The 19,892-nt window shown below is 58.2% G+C and overlaps 1 protein-coding gene across 4 annotated transcripts in view; it reads left to right on the top strand.

Moving 5' to 3' along the window:
• NF2 (neurofibromin 2) overlaps window positions 1-16,434 on the top strand; it is a 34,628-nt gene extending 18,194 nt beyond the window's left edge. Inside the window, exons 11-17 of one of the 4 annotated variants that reach the window (XM_032199248.1) lie at window positions 416-538; window positions 891-1,108; window positions 2,415-2,520; window positions 7,172-7,299; window positions 8,998-9,157; window positions 10,943-11,002; window positions 16,235-16,295. In XM_032199248.1, coding sequence (XP_032055139.1) covers window positions 416-538; window positions 891-1,108; window positions 2,415-2,520; window positions 7,172-7,299; window positions 8,998-9,157; window positions 10,943-10,978 — 771 coding nt within the window. In that variant the 3' untranslated portion in view covers window positions 10,979-11,002; window positions 16,235-16,295. Of the gene's footprint in view, window positions 1-415; window positions 539-890; window positions 1,109-2,414; window positions 2,521-7,168; window positions 7,300-8,997; window positions 9,158-10,942; window positions 11,003-16,234 lie in introns of all 4 variants that reach the window. The other 3 variants (XM_032199247.1, XM_032199246.1, XM_032199245.1) reach the window with 3 other exon arrangements.
• The last annotated feature ends 3,458 nt before the right edge of the window (window positions 16,435-19,892 follow it).

Below are 19,892 nucleotides of genomic sequence, written 5' to 3'. Positions count from 1 at the left end.
GGCTGTTCTGAAGGTGCCCTCAGCCTGCCCGTGAGCCTGCTCGACTCGCTGTGAGTAACTCCAGCAAGAGCTGCAGCTCCAGGGACCCTGCTCGCCTGAGCCTGCCCTATGAGGCTGCTCAGGAGATGCTGTCTGGGGATACAACCTCCTGCAGCAGCCTGGGGGGCAGCAGCCTGCCCAGGGAGGAGGGGATTGTCTCGGAGCAGTGCCAGCTTCTTCAGAGGAGCCTGGTGCTCAGCGTGCTCACAGTGTGCTCACAGCCCCTGTTCAGTGAAGCCCCCCTCGCTGACGAGCAGAGAGGAGGAGGCAGCGCAGTCCTGTGCCCAAAGCCCCAAGCAGTGTCTGGTTTCTGGTCCTGTAAAAAGCATTTCTGACGCGTGTTGTCTCTCCCTTTTCCCCTTTCCCTTTCGTGTAGATGGAAAGGCAGCGCCTGGCCCGAGAGAAGCAGATGAGAGAAGAGGCTGAGAGGACGAGGGATGAGCTGGAGAGAAGGCTGATGCAGTTAAAGGAGGAGGCGACGATGGCCAACGAGGCTCTGGTAAGTGTCTGGGCGGCTGTTTCTCCAGGCACTGCAGCTGTTCCCGACTCTTTTCTGCTGCTGAAGCGTTTCAGGAGGCGCGTTGCGACTGTTGTGTGGCTGTTCTCAAACTGCCACTGGCGGACAGCGACCGGGAGGCTGGCTGGAGCTTACTGCATCCAGACAGCCTGTGGGGGCACGAGCACAAAGGAAAATGAACTGGGACAGAGCCTGGGCACATCCAGGTCTTGGAGGCTGCGGGATTTTGTGGAAGGGGGAGAGAGGGGCTCGAGGAGCCATGGTGGCCCTGCCCCGGGGGCTGAGAGCATGTTTGGGGAGATGTTCGGTGTGCTTAACGTGCCTTCGTTCTCAGATGAGGTCTGAAGAGACAGCAGACTTGCTGGCTGAGAAGGCTCAGATCACGGAGGAGGAGGCCAAGCTCCTGGCTCAGAAAGCAGCAGAGGCTGAGCAAGAGATGCAGCGGATCAAAGCCACGGCCATCCGGACGGAGGAGGAGAAGCGGCTGATGGAACAGAAGGTGCTAGAGGCAGAGATGTTGGCACTGAAAATGGCGGAGGAGTCGGAGAGGAGGTCAGAGGGTACAACCTTGCAGCTGCCTCTGCTTTGCTTTTCCAGCCCCACTCTGACTTAGCCCGAGAGCAGCTCTCTCCTGACGTTAGTCCGTCCAGCACTTTGGCCTCCGGGCCTGCCCAGCAGCAAACGGCCCCGAGGCTGAGCTCCTTTCTCCTTGCCTCACACTTTGCCACAGCTAGGCTGTCCCTGGGTAGGAAACGATACAGCTACAGCCCTGAGCTTTCCCTGGAGCTGGAGACCTTTCTCTGAAGCTGTCTCGGGGAGAGAGATCCGTGGTGAAAGCCACAGGGAAAGGGGCTGGCAGCCGGGGGAGAGGGTGCTGCGGGCCTTGGCGCTCTGCCTGTCGCGCCTTGACAGCAGCAGCTCAAAAACTTGGGGGTGATTTCTGCAAACACCCACTGCGTTCTGAAAGTATCTGACAGCGTTCTTAACGCTTCTGTTGTTGTTTTGCTTTTCTTCTCTTCTTCTGGCTGTCAGTTCTGTGTTTGCTATCATCTCTTTGTCCCTGTGTTTCCTTCTCAGGTGCTCAGCTCTCCTTAGCAGCTGTGAGGTTCGTTTCAGGTTAGCCGTGAGGTCTCCCTAGCTCCCGGACTCTGTCTCTTGATAAAACTGATGTTGCCATCCTTTTGATACCAGAACCCAGGCCCCATCGTGCGTTTGGTAGCAAGCGAGAAAGAAATCATTCTTGTTTCCTTCCAATTGATCACGCCTTCCCGTGTGAGCTTGCTTGGCTCCAGCCCTTCTGCATGGACAGACTCTGCCCTTTTCCATCCTTGCTTACCTCTGACTTGTGGAATCTCCACTCAGATTTCAGTCTGGCAAAGGAAAGCTTCCCCTGGAGGGGTAGGGGTGACCTAGGAAGCCCTTGAGGCTCAGGGCTAGGTACTTGTTTTAGAGTCGTTGGGCCCTGCAAGCAGGCAAAGCTGTGTAGCCTTGGGTGCTTTCTTCTTTTTGTATGTTAGTAGAGACTTACCAGGCAGAAAACTGCCTCTCCTGCTGCAAGTCTGAGCTTAACTTTTGAAGGTGTTCTTCCCGTTCTGGCATCTTGGCATGCTCCTCTGGCCCTTAGCCTTGCTTCCTGCTGCTCACGCAGGGCTCGTGTCAGAGCTGCCCTTCTGTGGCTTGGGTTTCTGTGCTAATTAGTGTCCCACGTGTCAGAGGTTCCAGCGTTGCCCTTGCTCAAATGATTTCTCTAGTTGAGGTCTTGTTAAGGAACAAATGTCTACTTGTTTTACACCTACGCTGTAACCTGTCGCCTCCGGGCTCTGATCTGATATTTGCCATTTGCTGGTTTTCTTCGCAGGGCAAAGGAGGCCGATCAGCTAAAGCAAGACCTTCAGGAGGCTCGGGAGTCTGAGCGGAGAGCAAAGCAGAAGCTTTTGGAGATCACCAGCAAGTCGTCCTACACGGTAAGAAGGAGCTGTCCTGTAATCCCCGGTTCCCAGCCCGTAATTGTGGCCTCCTCTGTACCCTGGAGAATTCCTGTGCCTCCATCCCATCAGAGGAGGGGTACGAGCGGTCTCATTGCATTGCTCAGCAGCTGCTCAGAAATCCGTAGCTGCTCCTGCCCTTGTCGCCCAGGTGCCCTGTCCAGCACTTTGCTCTTCTTCCTCCCTGTCTGTCCTGCCTCGTGCTACGAGAGCCGAGGAGCTGCTGGTGAAACTGAAGGCAGCAAATCATGAATGGATTTAACAAAGGTGTTAGAGCTGTTCTTTGCGGACCAGCTTAGTGAGAGCTTTTAAAGGAGGGCTAAATACGAAAGGGAGGATGTCCTCGTTCTTCTTAGGTAGGATAAATGTTGTTCAGAGCCTGTGAATTCATTCTGTGGGCATAAACTGGTTGCTGCGCATCTATGTGTGGAAAAGAACAACTTCCTTGAAGGGAGGTTATTCCATTATTGCCCATTACAAGGATTTCACACCTTCCTCTGAAGCATCTGGTCCTGGTTGCTGCCGGGGACCGAAACGTCAGATTAAATGACCACTGCTCCCATTCTGTCTGGCAGTTCTTTTCCTCAACTTCTGTAATTGTGCCGCAGGGCCTGCAAAATCCATCAAGTGCTCCCTCCCTGCCGCTCACACCTGCCACGGCTGCCTCTTCCGCAGCTCTTTGTCCTGAGGGGTGAAGGGGGAAGAGCTCGACGGCTTTGGGAATAAGCTCAGCAGACATATGTGGAAGTTTCTGACCTGTCTAGTACTGAAATTTTAATTTGTACGTGTTGGCTCCTTCCCCTTCTCTCAAAACTTCTGAGAAGCAGGTTGAAGAGGGCTAACGACGAAGTAGCTTTCCATTCAGGTTCTCTGAATATCCCTGCAAAAAAAAAAAAATGTTCAGAAGCTCTTAAGAAACTGCACTGATGGAAAGCAGCCAGGTACTTTTAGCCTCGGGGCACTCATTCAAGTGCTAGCTACCTCCGTGCTTTGTAAACCTCATCTTTGGAGTGCTCCTTGTTTTACTACGGGTTTCTGGGATCCACCAGGTCTTTAATTCTGGGTTTAACATATGCACGGGGTGGAGCACCCTCGTTGAAAACCTTCTGAATGGCCGCATCAGCCCCGTGTTGAGGTCTGGGCAGAGCTCTCACGTTCCTGTTCCCGTGTCCGTCCATCGGCAGACGAGCAGAGCTGCAGCTCGTGAGCTCTTCTGCAGAAATCCCTGCGTCCACCTGTGCTCGGGACGGCGGCGTGGCCGAATTCCTGCCTGTGGAATTAAAGCCTAACGATGGGGGTTTTGTAGGATGGCAGGGAGCTCAGCTCCACCCCTCCAGCTGCATCTGTCCTGGAGGCAATCTGCGTGGAGCTGCCTCCTCCGGAGGCACAGTGCTGCGCCCACGAAGAGCCGTGGCCTTCCTTTCTCCCTCCCCAGCGAGGTGGCAGAGTCCCCTGGCCCAGCAGCCCCTCTCCCAGCTCTGCAAGCCGCTCTCTGTCTCCCTCTCTGTTATTTTTCCAAGGTCAGCGGGCTGCAAATGTGCCTGCTGTACCCGTGTCCGTGTGACAGCACCTCGCCAGGCCCTGGTGTGTGAAGCTCCCTCTCCCCATCCCTTGTCACGCCTGTCTTGCTCTTCTCCTTGCTCTGCTGCCTGCCTGCGTGGGGACGCCGCTCCAAACGGAGGGACCCCGCGGGACAGGCGCGAGAAGGAGGGAGAGAACCAGCCCGGGGTGCCCTGAGGGATGAAGGGTTTTGAAAGCTGCTGCTGGGAGCCTCGTGTCCCTCAGGTGAATGGCAGCTCTGCCAAACAGCGCCGCGTTCCAGCTCCTCTCTCCCTTAATGAGGGTGGAGCGCTGAGCTTGTGCTTTTCCCTTTGGCCCAGCGCTTGTGCTCTAGTCCCCCGGCACGGGGAGCAAGGCAGAACTTCCCTCCCGGGGCACGGGAGGAAGGGAGGTGTGGATGGCTGTGTTGCAGAAACGACAAGAAGCAGTTAACATTTCGCTTTGGTAATTTTCCAGTCTCCCTTACTGGCTTTTTAAAGCCTGTTTAGGTGTCTTCTTAGTCCTTGAAGCCCAAACTGCTTTCGTGATGGTGCAGGTGGATGATGCATGAGGGGGAAAAAAAAAAAATAAAAGCGAATCTGAGTCTCAGGCCAGCAGGGCTGAGAGAACAATTCATTCTTTACTGACTTGGCAGCGTCTCTTTTGCCTTCTTCATTGCCATTCAGGTACCACTCCGAGCAAGACTAAAGGCAGTCATCACTTCTGTGAGCCTCTTGAAGTACTGAGCGCCTGTCTGGGGCTTGCCCAAACCCTCGAGTAGCAAAGTAAAGGCAGAGGCAGCGAGAGGAGAAGCTCTCCCTGCGGGGGAAGCCCTGTGACACGGCTTGCTCCGTGCTTCCTTCGTGTCAGCCAGCTCGTTTGCTCTGCTCCCCAGGGGGATGGCTGCTGTCAGCGTGGGGCTTGCCTCTGCTAACTGCAGGGAATTGCTGTAATGGGATAACGGGGCTACGCCTTCGGTTCCAGGTGAGGGAACACGAGGGAAAAGCTCTGTGTCCCCTCTGTCATCCCGTGCCCCGGTGACACCCACCTTATCCCCTTAATTAAAAATTCGTGCACGGCCTGCCCAGCCTCCCTGCGGATGGATGGCCGGGAACTGCTTTGCTCCAGCTGCTACACCCCTGCCTTTGAAAGCACTCCGGCTTTGCTCTCTCCTTTCTCTCCCTCCCTGCTGCTGCTCTCTGACTTCTCCATCATTTTTATTTTTTTTGGTTGCTTCATGAAAGAGCTGCGCTGAGGAACGGGGAGGCAGTGGCTGTAGTAACCCTGACAAATTGGCTTCTGGGTTTAATGATTGCAGCGACTGAAAATCCTGCTCAATTGCTCTTTGGGGTTGTGTGTGTGTGGTTTTTTTCTTTTTTTTTTTTTTTTTAAACGTAGAACAAGCTTGCGCAGAAAAAAAAATGTTAAAGGTTGTTTTAAGGCCAGCAGGATGGTTTGGATGCTCCTGGCTCCCCTGCACATCACAGACCGTAGAATCTCGGGTGGGGACATTTTTGCAACCCCCTGTGGGTGTTACAGCAAAGGGACCTGAGTGTCGATGGGATGCAAGTATTTAAATTGCTCAGGTGCCTTTGCAGGTCTGTCCCCTTTCCTTAGGGACAGGGATTTAGGTGCTCGGCTGTCCCTTTCAGCACGTGCTGCAGAATTAATGTGGCCACGTCCTGTGGCAGCAGCTACTGCCATGGGTAGGGCTATTTTCCTGGCTCAGCTGCGGGATGCCAGGCAGCGCAGTTCTGGTTGCCTCCTTGTTTCTGCCTGTACGAGGTGTTTGCCTTTCAGCTCGGGCTCTGCGGGGTAAATGAAATGTGGTTGCTTTGTCCAGGAGCAGGGACGAGCCTCGGCTGCTTGTGAATTCCGGGCTGGCGGTGAGGGAGGAGGCAGGTACTGCACAAGTAAATCTGTCACGGCTCTAGCACTGCTGGAGCTGGCTGCAAACAGTCCCTGGAGTATCCTGAACAGAAGAAACACGGGGAAGAAATAACCAGCCAAAGTTCTGGGGGCAGATACCCTCTGCCCGAGCACTGTCCTCCCAGCTTTCGGTGTGTGCTGCCCGCCCAGCCTGTCTGCACAGTGCCACCTCCTGCCAAATCCAGCCTGCTTGGGGCACGTCCTCATTACAGGAATCCCTTAAAGCTTGACAGGGCACCTTGGAGAGAGCTGGGTGACCTTTGGGAGCTGGGCTGTGTTGCTCCTACCCCAAATGCCAGCGGGCTGGGTACACCAGCAGCGGGTCTGACTCAGCTCCGCGCGTGCAGTCTGCCATCGGAAGCTGCTCTGCCATCCTTGACGTGTGCTGCTGCTGCTGCTGGCGACCTCATCTAACACATTGCAAGAGGGGAGTGATGATTTGAGGCAGGCTGTTCTTCCTGCGCCGGTAACGAGCCCATTTATTAGAGGTGTGACAGGGTTTTTGACTGAGAGAAGGGTCATTTTTTTTTAAGGTGCGGATAAAGGAGGAGAGCCTGTGCGGTGTGTGCCAGGTGGAGCCATCACAGTATGTGGAAGCAGGGAAGAAAGTCCCAAATCTTCATTTGCTTGCAGTTCTTGTGGGTCCTGGTGTTATCTCTGTGCTTCCAACTGGGTCTAGCAGCGGTTCCGAAACACTCGGAGCTGTTAATTGCTGGGAAGGTTAAAAAAATAAATAAAAATAGTGGTGCATCTCCATGGACTGCACTGGAATTGCATCCCAAGTTAACCTTTGGTGTGATGTTCTTCTTGAGGCACAGCTTGTTTGCTGCTCTGCTTCTGCAGGGCTTTGCAGCACTTGCCACCTTCTGCACAAAAAGCTCTCCAGCTTAACCCTTCCTCCTGGAAGTTTGAGGCTGGTTCAGAAAGTGGTGCTGGTGGGCCACCACGCATCAGGAATGTGACCGGGTGGTCCTTCCAGGTCAGTGCCACTCCATGGAGAGCACACTATTACCTGTGGGGGTAACTGGGACCTTATTAAAGCGTTAGGAAGCAGCACCTGGTGCTGTGTCTTTAGGTTTTAGCTCTGTGTTACAGAACACTCGCTGTAGGGGCTCTCACGTCGGACCCAAAGCCATTAACGTGTCCTCTCCCCCTGTAGCAGTCCATGAACTCCAGCACGACAGCGCTGCCCACGGACCTGCCGAGCTTCAACCTCATCAGCGAGAGCCTGTCCTTCGACTTCAAGGATACGGACATGAAGAGGCTTTCCATGGAAATTGAGAAAGAGAAGTAGGTGGCGTGCTGCCAGGCGGGGCCGGGGCTGGGTTGGGTTGCTGCTGCCTTCCCTCTGCAGCCACGGGAGCTGTACCGGAGCCCGACGTGGCCTCTGTGTCGTTCAGAAGAGCTCCAGCATAAAGGGAAAGAGGGAGAAGGCTTTTGGGTTCTCATCCACCACATCATTTGGAACTGCTGAGCATCGCTTAGCTGCTGCTTGACCTTTTCTCAGGGGGGCCCTGGTGTCACAGCTGCACCTCTCCTGCCCGATTCCAGGCAAGTTTAGGCGTGCTGAGCCCTGCACACGGGTGATTCCTGTCCGTACACTGCACCCAGCTCTCGCTCAGGCTTTAATTATCCATCTTGGCAGAGTTACCAGCAGTGTGGTTGCTGGCACTCGGGTGTTTGCAGTGTGCCCAGACCACGCTGAGGTGGTTGGGGTGCGGGCTGCGGCCCTGCACTGGGGCTTTCGCTCCTTTTCCTGTGAATCTGTGGCGTGTTTATATATAAAACGTGTGCGCAAGCAACTTTTGGATGTGATTACGAGCTTTGATCTCGTGTTTTCCTGAGGGTGTAAGTGTAGCCTTCGAAATTACAAATTTAGCAGAAATCAAAGCAGATCAGATTTTAATCTCTGTAGTAATAATGTGCTTTGTTCATTGACGGGGTGGGAGATCAAAGCTCGGAGGGCTCTGCCACGAGGCTGCGGTCGGAACGTCCCGGGGCTGGAATGAAACCCCCCCCGTCCCACCGGCTGGCTTTTTCTGCCTCTGGTCACTTCCCTCTCCCGCTACTCCAGGGGCAGAGGTTAAAAACTTGTCCTGAAGCCAAAAGGAAAAACATAAAAGCTGCAAATACCCCCCGAATTCCTGGCTCTGCACCGAGGTTGCTAACTAGGTCATCCCACTCTTCTGAGCAGGAGGAGCTGGGCTCTGCCAAATGATAAAAGCAGTAGCGTGCTTTTCGCTGGCTTCTCCAGGAGTGCTCTCATTCCTCGGATGCTGAGATAAGCCTTGCTACAAATTTTGGCACTTTGAAAGGGTTCTTGTTAGCCTGCTGGTACTTTGACCTCGGTCTCAGTATTTAATCGCAAGTACAGGCTGGCATGGTGCGATTTTTGTTTTTTTTTTTTTTGTCTCCGGTAGATGCTTCATTGTAGAAGGCAGCTAAGGCTGAGACCTGAGAATGGCTACAGGTTTTTTGTGCCTTTTTTTTTTTTTTAAACTTTCTATTTTTGAGAGGCCTTTCTCTCTCTCGGGGATGCGGTGTGTCTAAAAAACACCTGATATTTTGGGGACGGCGCTTGCTCCCACACCCCTTAACAAATAAAACCCCTCTAAAACAGGAGAAGGCAGCACAGCAAGGTCCCTCCTGGAAAATGGCACGAAGGGATTTGTGCCGTGGTGAGCCTGGGAGCTAGCTTTGGAGGTGGGGGGCGGATGGGACGAGAGCGGAGTGGAGCAGTGCTGCTTAAAACAGCGTCTTTTAGGCTGAAACTGCACGCCCCTAAATCTGTCTCGTGGCACAGCTTCACTCAAAAAGCCTCCAGCAGCCCTAGCTTGGCTTTTATTTATTTATTTTATAGTAACAGGGCTTAGAGTTCTTCATCAGGTGTCTGGCTTCTCTTTTTGATCCCAACCAAGTGGCTGCTGAGGGTCGTGCCACCACGTGCAGCCAGCCAGCACTGACCCGGGTCTCTTTTGTGTGCGCCAGGGTGGAGTACATGGAGAAAAGCAAGCACCTGCAGGAGCAGCTGAACGAGCTGAAGACCGAAATCGAGGCGCTGAAACTGAAGGAGAGAGAGACAGCCCTGGATATATTGCACAACGAGAACGCCAGCCGAGGCAACAGCAAGCACAACACTATTAAAAAGGTATCGGAGGGCTCCAGTTTGTATCTCGCCTGACGAAATCCTTTTAAAAAAAAAAACAACAAAATAACCCTGCCTTTATTTTGCACACGTTGTTATAATAAAATCGTTTGATCTAGGCTTTCTTCCCTGCCTGCTTAGCTTTGAACCAGGGCGCAGGGGGGCTCAGCTGCTGGTGGCTCTGGTTTCATTCTTGCTGCAACCAAGCCTCGTCTCCTCAGTGCTCGGTGGAGGGCTGGGGAGGTCTCGAGGTTTGCCTGTCCTGCTGAACCTTACCAAAAGCCATACAGAGGTGCTGGTAGGAGGGATTTGCTACCCTACTAACATCAGGAACAGGAAAAGCCCTTCCTGGCTACTGCAACCGTTCCCTAAGGGCAGCGCAAGGAAGTAGTTCTGAGGTTGGCTAGGGAATAATAAGGGGAAAACCACTCCTGATTTATGAGCTCTCAGCAGAAAAAGCCAAAAGCTCCATCCTCTCTTTTAATCTGTTCTCCAGTAACCTGTAGTGCAGCTTCAAGCACTAACAGCAAAACCTTCTGCTGTGAAGGTTTGAGCAGGGTGTGCGCTCTCTGTGCTCTGCACCCTGGAGCCACCTGCCTCTAGAGATGCTTCGGAGATTCATGCTTAGCCAAAACATTGGGATATTGGGGTGCCTGGGTCCCACGTGGAAGGGCCCAACACAAGCCCTTCTTTATCTTTACATTGGTTCTCTTCCCTTTGTTGAGTGGCTCTGCTCTCCTCCCAGCTGGGTTTATTCTAACGGGCTGGGCACCCACCCACAATTAGTGCAGCGGGACCTAGTGGTCAGCTCCAGTCGCCTGCAGAGGTTTTTTTTTTCCCCAGGGTTTGTGCTAGCAAGCGTCCTTGTGAGCGCTTCAGAAGTCAGTGTGACTGGGGTGTAGGTCGTGGTAGCAATTCGGGGTTTTCAAACCAAATCCTGGCCTGATAACACGTCTCAGCGGGGAGCAGTGATGGCTACAAGGGCTCCAAAATACCAGCTCGTGCAGACTCTCGTGGCTGGGAGCTTGTGATCGCTGAATTGGGGCAGGAAAATGAAGCTAGCGGATGTCGCTGGTTTCCCAGTGCCAGCCGTGTGCTATTTGGGTTCCTGCCTCTCCGGAGGGCAGAGCATAAAAATCTTCACAGGCCCTTTAATCACTGCAGAATCTGAAACCCTTTCTGCTCCCATTAGGTTTTTGTGAGGATACGTCCCCGTACTCAGAGCCCTCGGTATAAACAGCAAATGTTAAATTTTTGCCTCTGACTGTAGCTTTTTGAGATAAGTTAATAGCAGGCTGCTGGTCCCATTTGTCTCACTTAACGGAGGCGGCAGGCAGGCGTTTGGGCGTCTGTCGGGGGGGCGTCCCCATCACTGGGGCCGCTCTCAGCCTCCCTTTAGGAGCTTCAGGCCCGTCCCCTGCCTCCGAGGGGGATCCGAGGGAACTGGGGCTGCCCGGCTCCTGCATCCCAGCCCCGGGAGCTGAGGTTTTCAAATCCCAGCCCGCTCCTCGTCGGAATAAATCACAGCCTGCTCCTCTTGCTGCCTTCGGGAGGTCAGGAGGGCTTCTGGCCCTGTGTTGTGGTGGAGAGGGAAACCTGGTGGAGAGGGAAAGCTGGTGGAGAGGGGAAATTGAAGACGCCTGAGGTGGCCGAGTGGTTCAGGAGTACTTTGGTACCGCCTGCCCCTCCTGGGGAGCTGAACAGATTGCCCAACCTGCCCTTACTCGTATCACAGAGGAATGTTTTTTTCTGTGTGTGTGTGTGTCCGTTTTTATTTTGCTGGTTTAGCCTCAAGCCCAGGGCAGAAGACCTATCTGCATTTGAGACTGCCACCTAGGTTATTCCGAGGTACTCTGCGTTGGGGCGAGGGGGTCACCGCCTGTCCCGCTACCCCCTGCATGAGCTTGCCCGCGGTGCCCGCTGCTCCAGCCAGCCCCCGGCCCTGCTCCTGCCACCCCCTGCACCCCGTCCCGCCGGGCACCCACCTCCCCAAAGCCCACCCGCCCCGGGGGGGGCCGGCCCCGTGCCCGGCTCTCGCTCCGTCGGAAGCGTTGGCAGCTTCTCCGCCTTCATTTTCGCACCTGATCCTCCACGCTGGGCTGCGTCTCTCTTGGCAGAAGTTGAGTTGGCAACATCAGTGGGGGAGTGCAGGCGAGAGCTGCTTAAATAATTCAAGGCGCCTGCTTCTGCGCTGCTGCCTGTGGCTGGGAACCCATCGGAGGTGCAGGGGGGGGGGGGGGCCTTTGAAGATTTTCGTAATGAAGTTAAAGCAGGACCTGCCCCCTTGTTTGCTGCAGAAAGAAGCTCACGAGATTGATTAAAAAAAAAACAAAAAACAACCAAACCCCATCAATTTCCTCTCGCCGCCGCTGCCGGGGCTGGCGGGGCAGGCTGAAACGTCCCCCCCCTCGGCTCAGAGCGGGGCAGCACGTGGCTGTGGGATCTGTGGTGTCTGTCTGAGCAGCTCCAGAGCAGCGTGCAGGTGGCAGCTGAGGACAGGCAGCGTCTGCAGGTACTGCTCAGGCTTGGCAGCGCCTGCTGTTGGCCGCTACCACCCCTCGAGGCAGCCCCTTGCTGCCCTGCGCTCTCCTCTCCTGCCCGCTGGCCCCAGCCCCGAGAAATGCCGGCTGCTGGAGGTGGGAAAGGTTTCCTGCCCTCTCCCCAGGGTCAGGATTCTTCCCTGCAGCCCTTTTTAAGTGACTCGAGGAGCACGTTTCTGGCTTTGGGGGGTTGGAGCCGTGTGCTGCAGCCCCGTGGTGCCGCTGGTGGAGCTGTCAGCGGGTCCCTCCCCGGTCCCCAGGGTGGCCTTGCCTTCCCCGCCACCCTGCGGTGCCTCTGGTCCCCTGCCTCCTCTCCAGGCTGCTCCTTTCTGCTCCGCCGGCCACATCTCGTCTTCCTGGAGCTGCTTCCCTCCAAGGACCAGCCTGGCCGAGCCAGGGGCTTGCCTGCCCTTGGTTGAGGAGGGGTTTTGGGGAGCTTTTTCTCCGTTCCGTGGCTGTGCTCTGGCACGCCGACGGCGCTCGGCGCATTTTGACTCGTAGCACTGAGGGGGGAGACACTGCAGGGCTGCAGCAAGGGCATCCCTGAGCACAGGTGGCAAAAATGCTCAGAAAAAACCTTTGTGAGAAGTTCCTGAGGGCCAGCGTAGCCCTGCCTGAGCAGCAGGGGCGTGCAGGCTGGCTGCTGAGCACCTCAGCACCACGGCAGAGGCAGGGAGGTGCTTTGGCCACGCAGGCTTCTCCCTGGCCCGTGACCAAAGCGATGGCTTTGGGGAGATGCTGGGTGTCCCTCCAGGGCCAGCTGGTGGCTGTTGAGCCCCCTGTCCCCTCCCCATCGGCGCTAGGAGCTCCGTGACACCTTGAATTTGGGGGAGGGCTGCAGGTGAGCACGGCACAAGGTGGGGAGTCGGAGCAAAAAAGCACCAGGCGGCAGCTGAGAGGAGCCCCCGTAAGGAAACCAGCCCTGCTGCCTGACCCCTGGCTTTGGTTGCCTGCCTTTGAAGATGCCTGCTCAGGTTTTTTTCGCCTTTAATTACGTGGTTAACATGCTAATCCCGCTTTACGAGCTCTGTGGGCACAGCACAAGGCACCTCATCTGGAAGCTGCTTTCCCCACGGCGCTCCCGGCCGGGGGCTGGCGCTGGCGGCTCCAGCTGGCTCGGCTTCAGGAGGGTTTTGCCGCTCGGGCTGCGGTAGAACATGAAAAAAAAACACTTTTTCCCCATGGTGGGAGCCTCCCAGGACAGGCTGCTGCTCTGAACCGCAAGCACAGCCCGGCCTTTTGTTCCATTTCTTTTTTAATTTCATTTCTTCTCCCCCCATCGTGCTTCTTTGCCCTGAGCGAAGCCCTTGGAAGCGTCGGGGCGAGGAGCAGCTCCCCGAGCCCCTTCCCAGACACGTGGCTGTGGCCTTGAGCACCACCTCTGGGCCCCCCCTGCCCACGGGGCTGCCTTTAGGGTTTTAAGGTGACCTGTAGGATGCAGCACTTCTCCAGGTCTGGGGCTGGAGCCCGGTCCTTGGCACCAACACCGTGCCAAGGGGGGATGCGAGGGAGCAGCAAAAGAAACACTTTTCCCCCACTTTTCCCCCAAATCCCAGAGGAAAGGGAGGTGCATCCCGCACACCTCTTGCCCCTGCGAGCCCAGGTCCCTGCTGGGTTTTTATTCCCGGTGTTTCACTCCTCTGGGATTTTATCCCCATGATTTATTCTTATTTATATTTATTATATCTGCTGTGAGAGCTGCTGCGCCTTGGGGACGGGAAGTGAAACTCCCCGGCAGCTAAACTGGGCCAGAGCAGCCTCGGTTCCCTTGTTTACAAGGAGCGAAAGGAAGGCAGCAGCCGTCAGGGCCCGTCAGCTATTTTTGGGGCAGCCTTTGAAAAAAGTGTTTCCTTCGCCGGGGAGTGTCATCTTCTCCCTTTTAAGCGCGCTCATCAAAGCGGTGGAGGCTGGGGGAAAGTTGTGCTCCGGGCCGCGTGGGAGGAGGAGGAGGAGGAGAGGGGTGCGGGGGGAACGGGGAGCTTCGGCCCTAAAAAAATTTTAAAAAAAGGGGAAATGTGTGACTGGAGCCGTCCGGCTGGCCGCCGGGGAAGTGGGCAGGGATGGAGAGGACACGGAGGGGAGCGGGGGTGGCAGTAAAGAGGATTTACGGGATGCAGCACTCGGGCTGCGATTTCGCAGGGACTACAGCTCCCTGCCCGCAGCAGCAGCAGCAGCAAAACGTGCCCGGGGAGGCACGGGGAATAAAAATCCCGGAGTGCTGAGCACCGGGAGCACGCGGTGAGCCCCCGGGAGCCCCCATCCCCTGCCCCTGCTCCTGCTGCGGGGTCGGGGCCGCCCGGACCCCCGGGCGCTTCTGCTGTGCCGTGGGTTAGGGGCTGTCAGGTGGGTTTTCCTCTGCTGTTTGCTCTCGGTTTCCCTGCACGAGTCCAGCAGCCGTGGGGATCGGCAGAGCTCCCAGAACCCCAGCGCAGGGCTGCGGGGAGCGGGGCTGTTCCCTTCTCCCCCCTTCTTGATTCATTTGAGCGCTGGCTGCTTAATTGCGCTCCCGCTCCCTCTCTCTAAATTTTCTTTGATGGCTTCGGGTAGCGCATTGTGGAGCCCACCCCGCCCTCCCTCCTGCAGGAACGAGATTATCATAATACTGCTTGTAAATCAATTTTTTTTATTTTTTTTATTTTTTTTTTTTCCCTTTTCTCTTCCCCTCTCTCTGCACTGACGAAAATGTAACTTGCTCTCCATCGCTCAGCCTCGCCTGCGCGGTGCTACGCTGCCCGCGTGGGCACTCGCTGCTCCTCGGGGGGGGCGAGCGGGGCTGCTGCCGGGGTGCTGGGGGCATTTTTGGGGAGGCGGGGGGTGCTGCAGCCCAGCCCGGGGCTTTCCCCAGAAAAAGGGGGCTGCTGTTTGCACGGCGGGGGGCAAATCCCCGAGCCCCATCGCGTCCCTCCTGCCGCTCTCCTTGCTTTCCTATCCCGGGTGCAGGAAAGGAGAAGCACAAAACGGGTGGCTCCTGCTGTTGGGGAGGGGGTTCCCTGCGAAGAGCTGCCTGGGGGTGGTGGCTGCAGCCAAAATGCTCAGCTCCGGAGCTCCCCGCGCCCAGCAGCCGCTGCCCGGACCCCACTGTGGGGTGAATGGGGGTGCTGGGGGGGCTCTGCCCTCCTTCCCCAAGCTCTGCCCTCCTTCCCCGAGCTCAGCCCTTGCCTCTTGTCATGCCAGGCACAGCCAGGCTGCGGCCGTGGCGAGCAGCCCTGCGGCACGGTGCCTGCCCTGAGCGCTGCAGGGCCGCAGCTCAGCCTCCGCTCCCTTGCCAGCGGAGCACGAAAAGCAGGAGGAAAGGGAAGGCAGGAAGGAAAAAGGAGGTGTTTTTTTTGTTTGTTTTTTTTTTTTCCCTCCAGGCATGGCGGAGCATCGCTGGGGGAGTCGGGGTGCGCTCAGGAGTGGTTTGACTTCCCTCTCCTGGCCCAGCAGGGAGAAATCCTCCTGCGCCTCTCCTCCCCCCGCTCTCTGCTGGGCTCCTGCCTCTCCGCCTGCCTGCGTGGCCACGGCTGCCTTGCTCCTCCCGTGCCTCGGTTTCCCTGCGCAGCCCCAAATGGTGATCGGCGCAGGGAAATCCACGGGTGGAAGCCCCTGGGTCACTAATTCGTGTTTTTTTCCTGCCTCTCTTCCTTCTCCCTGTGCCTTCTCCCCCCGTTGCTCTGCCCTCACCCGGCGGCGTTAGCTCCGAAAGCCCCGGCTTCACACGGGCAGAGGAAGGGCGGTGGGAAGGAGGCAGGGGAGAGCTCAGCGTCCTCCTCAGCCTCACCTCCAGCCCCCCCCAATGTGGCTGCGGCCACCTCAGCCCGGCAGCGATGAGCCCGGGTTGCTCCGCGGCACCCCCATGGGTCTCACACCCCAAATCCTCTGTTTTTTGACCCAACTGGAAGAGCCGAAAGCAAGCGTGCGCTGCAGCTCCAGAGAGGAGGCTGGAGGGCCGGGGGGATGCTGAGGAGGAGCTGAGCCAGCCCTGTTCCAGTAAAGGGCGTTAAGCCCCTGCAGAAATTGCCTCTGCAATACAGATTTCCAGCACGGCATTAGAGCCGTGAAGGAATTACCGCGGCGAGGACAGCGGGGCGAGCGGGGAGGGGGAAGCTCTTGGCAGCTCTGCCGTGGGGCTTTAGCTGGCTGCGAGGCCAACCCGGGATCCCTGCCTCAGCAAAACGTGCGGCCCCGGCGGCAGGCAGCCCGGGGCGAGGCAAAATTTCGTGGTGCTGCAGAGCCTTTGCGCCAGGGTCCTCGTGGTGCGAGCGAGCAGCTCCGGCTCCCCGCTCCGGGACGGCCCCGGGTGGGTGTCGGGGCCGTGCTTTCCTCCAGGACCCCAAATTCCCTCAGCCCCCAAATTCCTCTGCTCCTTCCGCCCAGCTGCTGCCCCTCAGCACCCTTCGCTTTTTGGGGGGAGCCCTGCAGAAGCCCCCCTGCCCTTTCCCCGCGCCCTCCCTCCAGCCTGCGCTTGCGCCGAGGCTGCGGCCAGATGTCCCCGCTTGTGCCATCCCCGCGCCCGGCGGGAGGAAGGAGTCACCCCCGTGTCCCCTCTGCTCTCTTGCAGCTCACACTACAGAGCACCAAGTCCCGCGTGGCCTTCTTCGAGGAGCTGTAGGACGCCGCCCTCGCCGCCCTCCGGCCCCAGCGCCCGCTCCGGGCATCACCGCGGCTGCGTCCCGCCACCCGCCCCGGACCGCGACACCTCCACCTCCGCGTGTGCCGACCCTCCTCCTCCCTCCCTGCTTTTGGTTTTTCCAGCCTCTCCTGCCTTTTGCCTTTTTCCTTTTTCTTTTTTTTTTTTTTTCCCCCTTATATTTTGCAGCGCGGGGCTGGGGCCGCAGCGGAGGAGCGGGACGGGGCTCCCGTTAGCAGCCCCCAGCGGAGGGCTCTCCTCCTCCTCCTCCTCCTCCTCCTCCTCCTCCTCCTCCTCCCTGCGTGCAGGAGGGGATGAGGAGCGGGAGACCAGCGGGTGCCAGCCACCTGCCACCTTTTTTTTCCCTGCAAACTGTGACAAACGGGGCCAGCCTGACTCCTTGGGGTCGAGGCAGGGCTGTGGCCTGGCAGAGGGCGATCGCGGCCCCGGCTTTGGCTGTGGGGAGGCAGCGGGTGCCCACGGGGCCCCGCCGAGGTGCCCCCACCCCAGCCCCTCTGTGCCTTTTGCCTGGGTGCTGCAGCCCCAGCTCCGTGCCCTCCCGATCCCCCAGCAGCTCACCCCGCACCCTGCCCCTTCCCCATGGGGGGAGCAGGACCCGGAGCCCCCAAACACACGCAGGGACCCCCCCCCCGTCTCCTCCACAGCCCCCCAGCTGCTGCTCCCCCCACGCCTGGCTCCTGGCCGCCTCCAGCCCTGCCTCCCCGTGCAAACTGGGGGTCCTGTCCCCAAAACAGTGGGGGTCCCGTCCCCAAAACACACCCCGGGTCCCAACCCTGGCCGCTCACACTGCGGCTGCCCCGCAAAAAGCCCCTGAGCGAGGTCCCTGGCGCATCCTCGTGGCTCCTGCCCCTCCGTGGGGATCTGGGGGGCTCCCAGCGCCCCAATTCCTCCCTCACCCCCCCAGGATGGAGGCGCAGCCCCCCCGGGCAGAGCGTGCCCCAAGCCCTCTTTATTTAGCAGCCTGCTGCCTTGTGGTGACCCCCCGCACCGTGCGTGTCTGCAGTTCGGATGGGTTTGGGTTTGGGTTTGGGTTTGGGATTGGGTTTGGGTTTGGGTTAGGGTTTGGCCGTGGCACAGCGTTTTTCTATCCCCGTGGATCGTTGTACTCCGAAGAAATAACATTTTTTTGTTTTTTTTCTCGGTTGTTTTAATAAAAATTCAAAGCACTACAAGGGGGGGAGTGAACGGCGCGGCCTCGATTTCTTAATCCCTGGGGGACGAAGCCCCCTGGGGACATGGGGTGTCCCACTACACCGTCCCTGACCCCGGGGGCTGCTCCTGCTCCCACCCAAGGCCTGGCGATGGGATTTGGGGCCGCTGCCTGCTCCCTAGTGGGGTGGGAGGCGCGGGCGGGTTGGGAGCTGGGGGTGGCGGTGGTTTTTTTTTTCTTTTTTTTTTTTTTTCCCCTCTTTTGTTGTTTTTAAGCAGGGCAGCCCAGGGGAGATGGGATTGCTGCTTTTTTCGTGTGTGTCAAAGGGATGCTGATGGGGAAAAGGGGGGGATTTGGGGGCTGCGGGAGGGGGGCTGACCTGATTTCCCGCGCGCGGCGCAGCCTCGGCAGCAATCATGCAGCCGTCGCTCGCCGCCTGCGGAGGACGGGGAGAGCCTGGGGCCGGGGGATTTGGCCCCAAAGCAAAGCCTCGAGGGCTGCCCCAGAAACCCTGAGGCCGGAGGAGGATGCTCCGTGTCCCAGGGGGGTCTCCTCGTGTGCCCTCCTCCCCCAGAGGGGCTGGGGACAGGGGACGGCATCCCCGGGGGTCGTGGCTGTGCCCTTGGGGAGCGCCCGGCCCCAAAAGGGTCCCCGTGCCCCAAAAGCAAGGCTGAGCCGTGGGACCCAGCCCTGGTGCTGGGAGGGGGCTGCTGCGGTGCCATAGGGCCGGGCGCTCCCCCTTGCACACCCAGAGCCTTGCACACCCAGAGCCTTGCACACCCAGAGCCTTGCACGCCCCCAGCCCCGCGGCAGCTCCGTGCGAGCGCTCCCAGCAGCGGCAGAATGGGAAATTCCAGCGCTTTCAAAGGAAATTTCATTCGGATTTTTTATTTTTTCCTTTTTTTTTTTTTTTTCTATTTTTTTTTTCCTTTTTAGCAAAATTAAATTCATCAAAGTCTAGACAGCTTCAGAGAGGATGTGGATTGCGTTGAGATGACTTTGCCCAAGGAAAAAAAAAAAAAAAAGAAAATAAAACTACCTAAATGGCTTTTTCCACATGCTGGAACAGCTCCTGCCTCCTTCTGCCTGTTCCCCAAACTGGGAAGGGGCCCGGTGCAGGCTCTGTGCCCCCCGGGGGGCTCTGCCTGGAGCTGATTTTAGGGGGTCCTGGGGGCTGCCAGCACCCACCAGCAGGAGCAGATCCCAAAGAGGGCAAAGCTTGGGGCGGGTTTGGGAAGGAAATTGGGGTTTTCTTTGCCAAACTAAGGGCCTGGCTCCATTTCGCAGCGTTCCTCGGCGCACTTTTATGCTGGGGGTGGCTCTGGCACTGCCCTGGGCACGGGCTCACGGTCAGACCAGGGCCATTCCTTGCTGGTGGGGGCACCCCCGGCCTCCAAGGGCACATCAGGAGCTGCTCCAAATCCTCCCCCGCTCGCATTTATGTGACTTTGAAAACATGAAATGCCCTTAAAAGAATCAGCAAAGCCCCACGCTGAAGCTGTGCTCTGGAGGGGTCCCCTCTGGGTGGGGGACAGCGGCTGGCGGACACGCGGTGCCCCCGCTGCCCCTGGGGTGGGAGGGATGGGGGGTGGCCCAGCCAAAATCTGTAAAACCCACCCAAAAAGGGGGACGGGACAGCCCTTGTCCCCCCGGTATCACCAGGGCTCCGTGGGGGCCTGAAGTGATGCTCAGGGTGGCCCCAAAGCGAGAGCCCAGCGCCGCTGGAGCCGTCCCAGCAGCGAGGAGAGGCGGGTGGGGAAACTGAGGCACAGAGGAGGGTCACAGCGGCGTGTCCCCGTGTCCCTGTATGCCCGTGTCCCCGGGGCTGCCTGCCCTGCGGGGCTCCCGTTTGGTATTCTGCCCTTGTCCTGCGCGGCGGCGAGGCAGCGCCCGGGCCTGCAGCCATGCATTATTCATGGGCGCGCGGCGGTGGCGAGGGTGACGCACCCCCCAGGAGCTGCTCCTGCACCCTTGGGTGCTGCCCCCCGGCACCACGCAGCTGCCTCCTGCCCCCCCAGGAGCTGCTCCTGCTCCCCGGGGTGCGCGTGTGCGAGTGTGCGCACGAGTGGCGAGCGTTTGCACGGGGCGCTGTGTTTGTGCACGAGGGCGTTGCACTGGCACGAGGGGTGCAGCGGGGCGTGCACAAGGGCCGTGCGCTTGCACAAGGGCTGTTTGCACCCCAGTGCGTTGCACAAGGGGCACATTTGCACCAGTGTGTGTGTGTTTGTGCACAAGCACGGGGTGTTTCCACAGGGGCCCTGCGTTTGTGCGCAGCGGGGCTCTGCTCACGCAAGAGATTCGTTCACGCTCCAGGTGCGTGCACACGCGGGACGGGTCCTTGCACCAGGGGCACGCGTTTGCACGCCCCAGCCGTGCCGGGAGCAGCGGGCACGCCGTGTTAGTCAGCGCCGGGCTCTG

This window comes from Aythya fuligula, chromosome 17 (genome assembly GCF_009819795.1).
Source record: "Aythya fuligula isolate bAytFul2 chromosome 17, bAytFul2.pri, whole genome shotgun sequence".
Classification (NCBI taxonomy): Eukaryota; Metazoa; Chordata; class Aves; order Anseriformes; family Anatidae; genus Aythya; species Aythya fuligula.
Note: the sequence above shows the minus strand (reverse complement) of the source record. Positions and strands in the feature narration are given on the sequence as shown.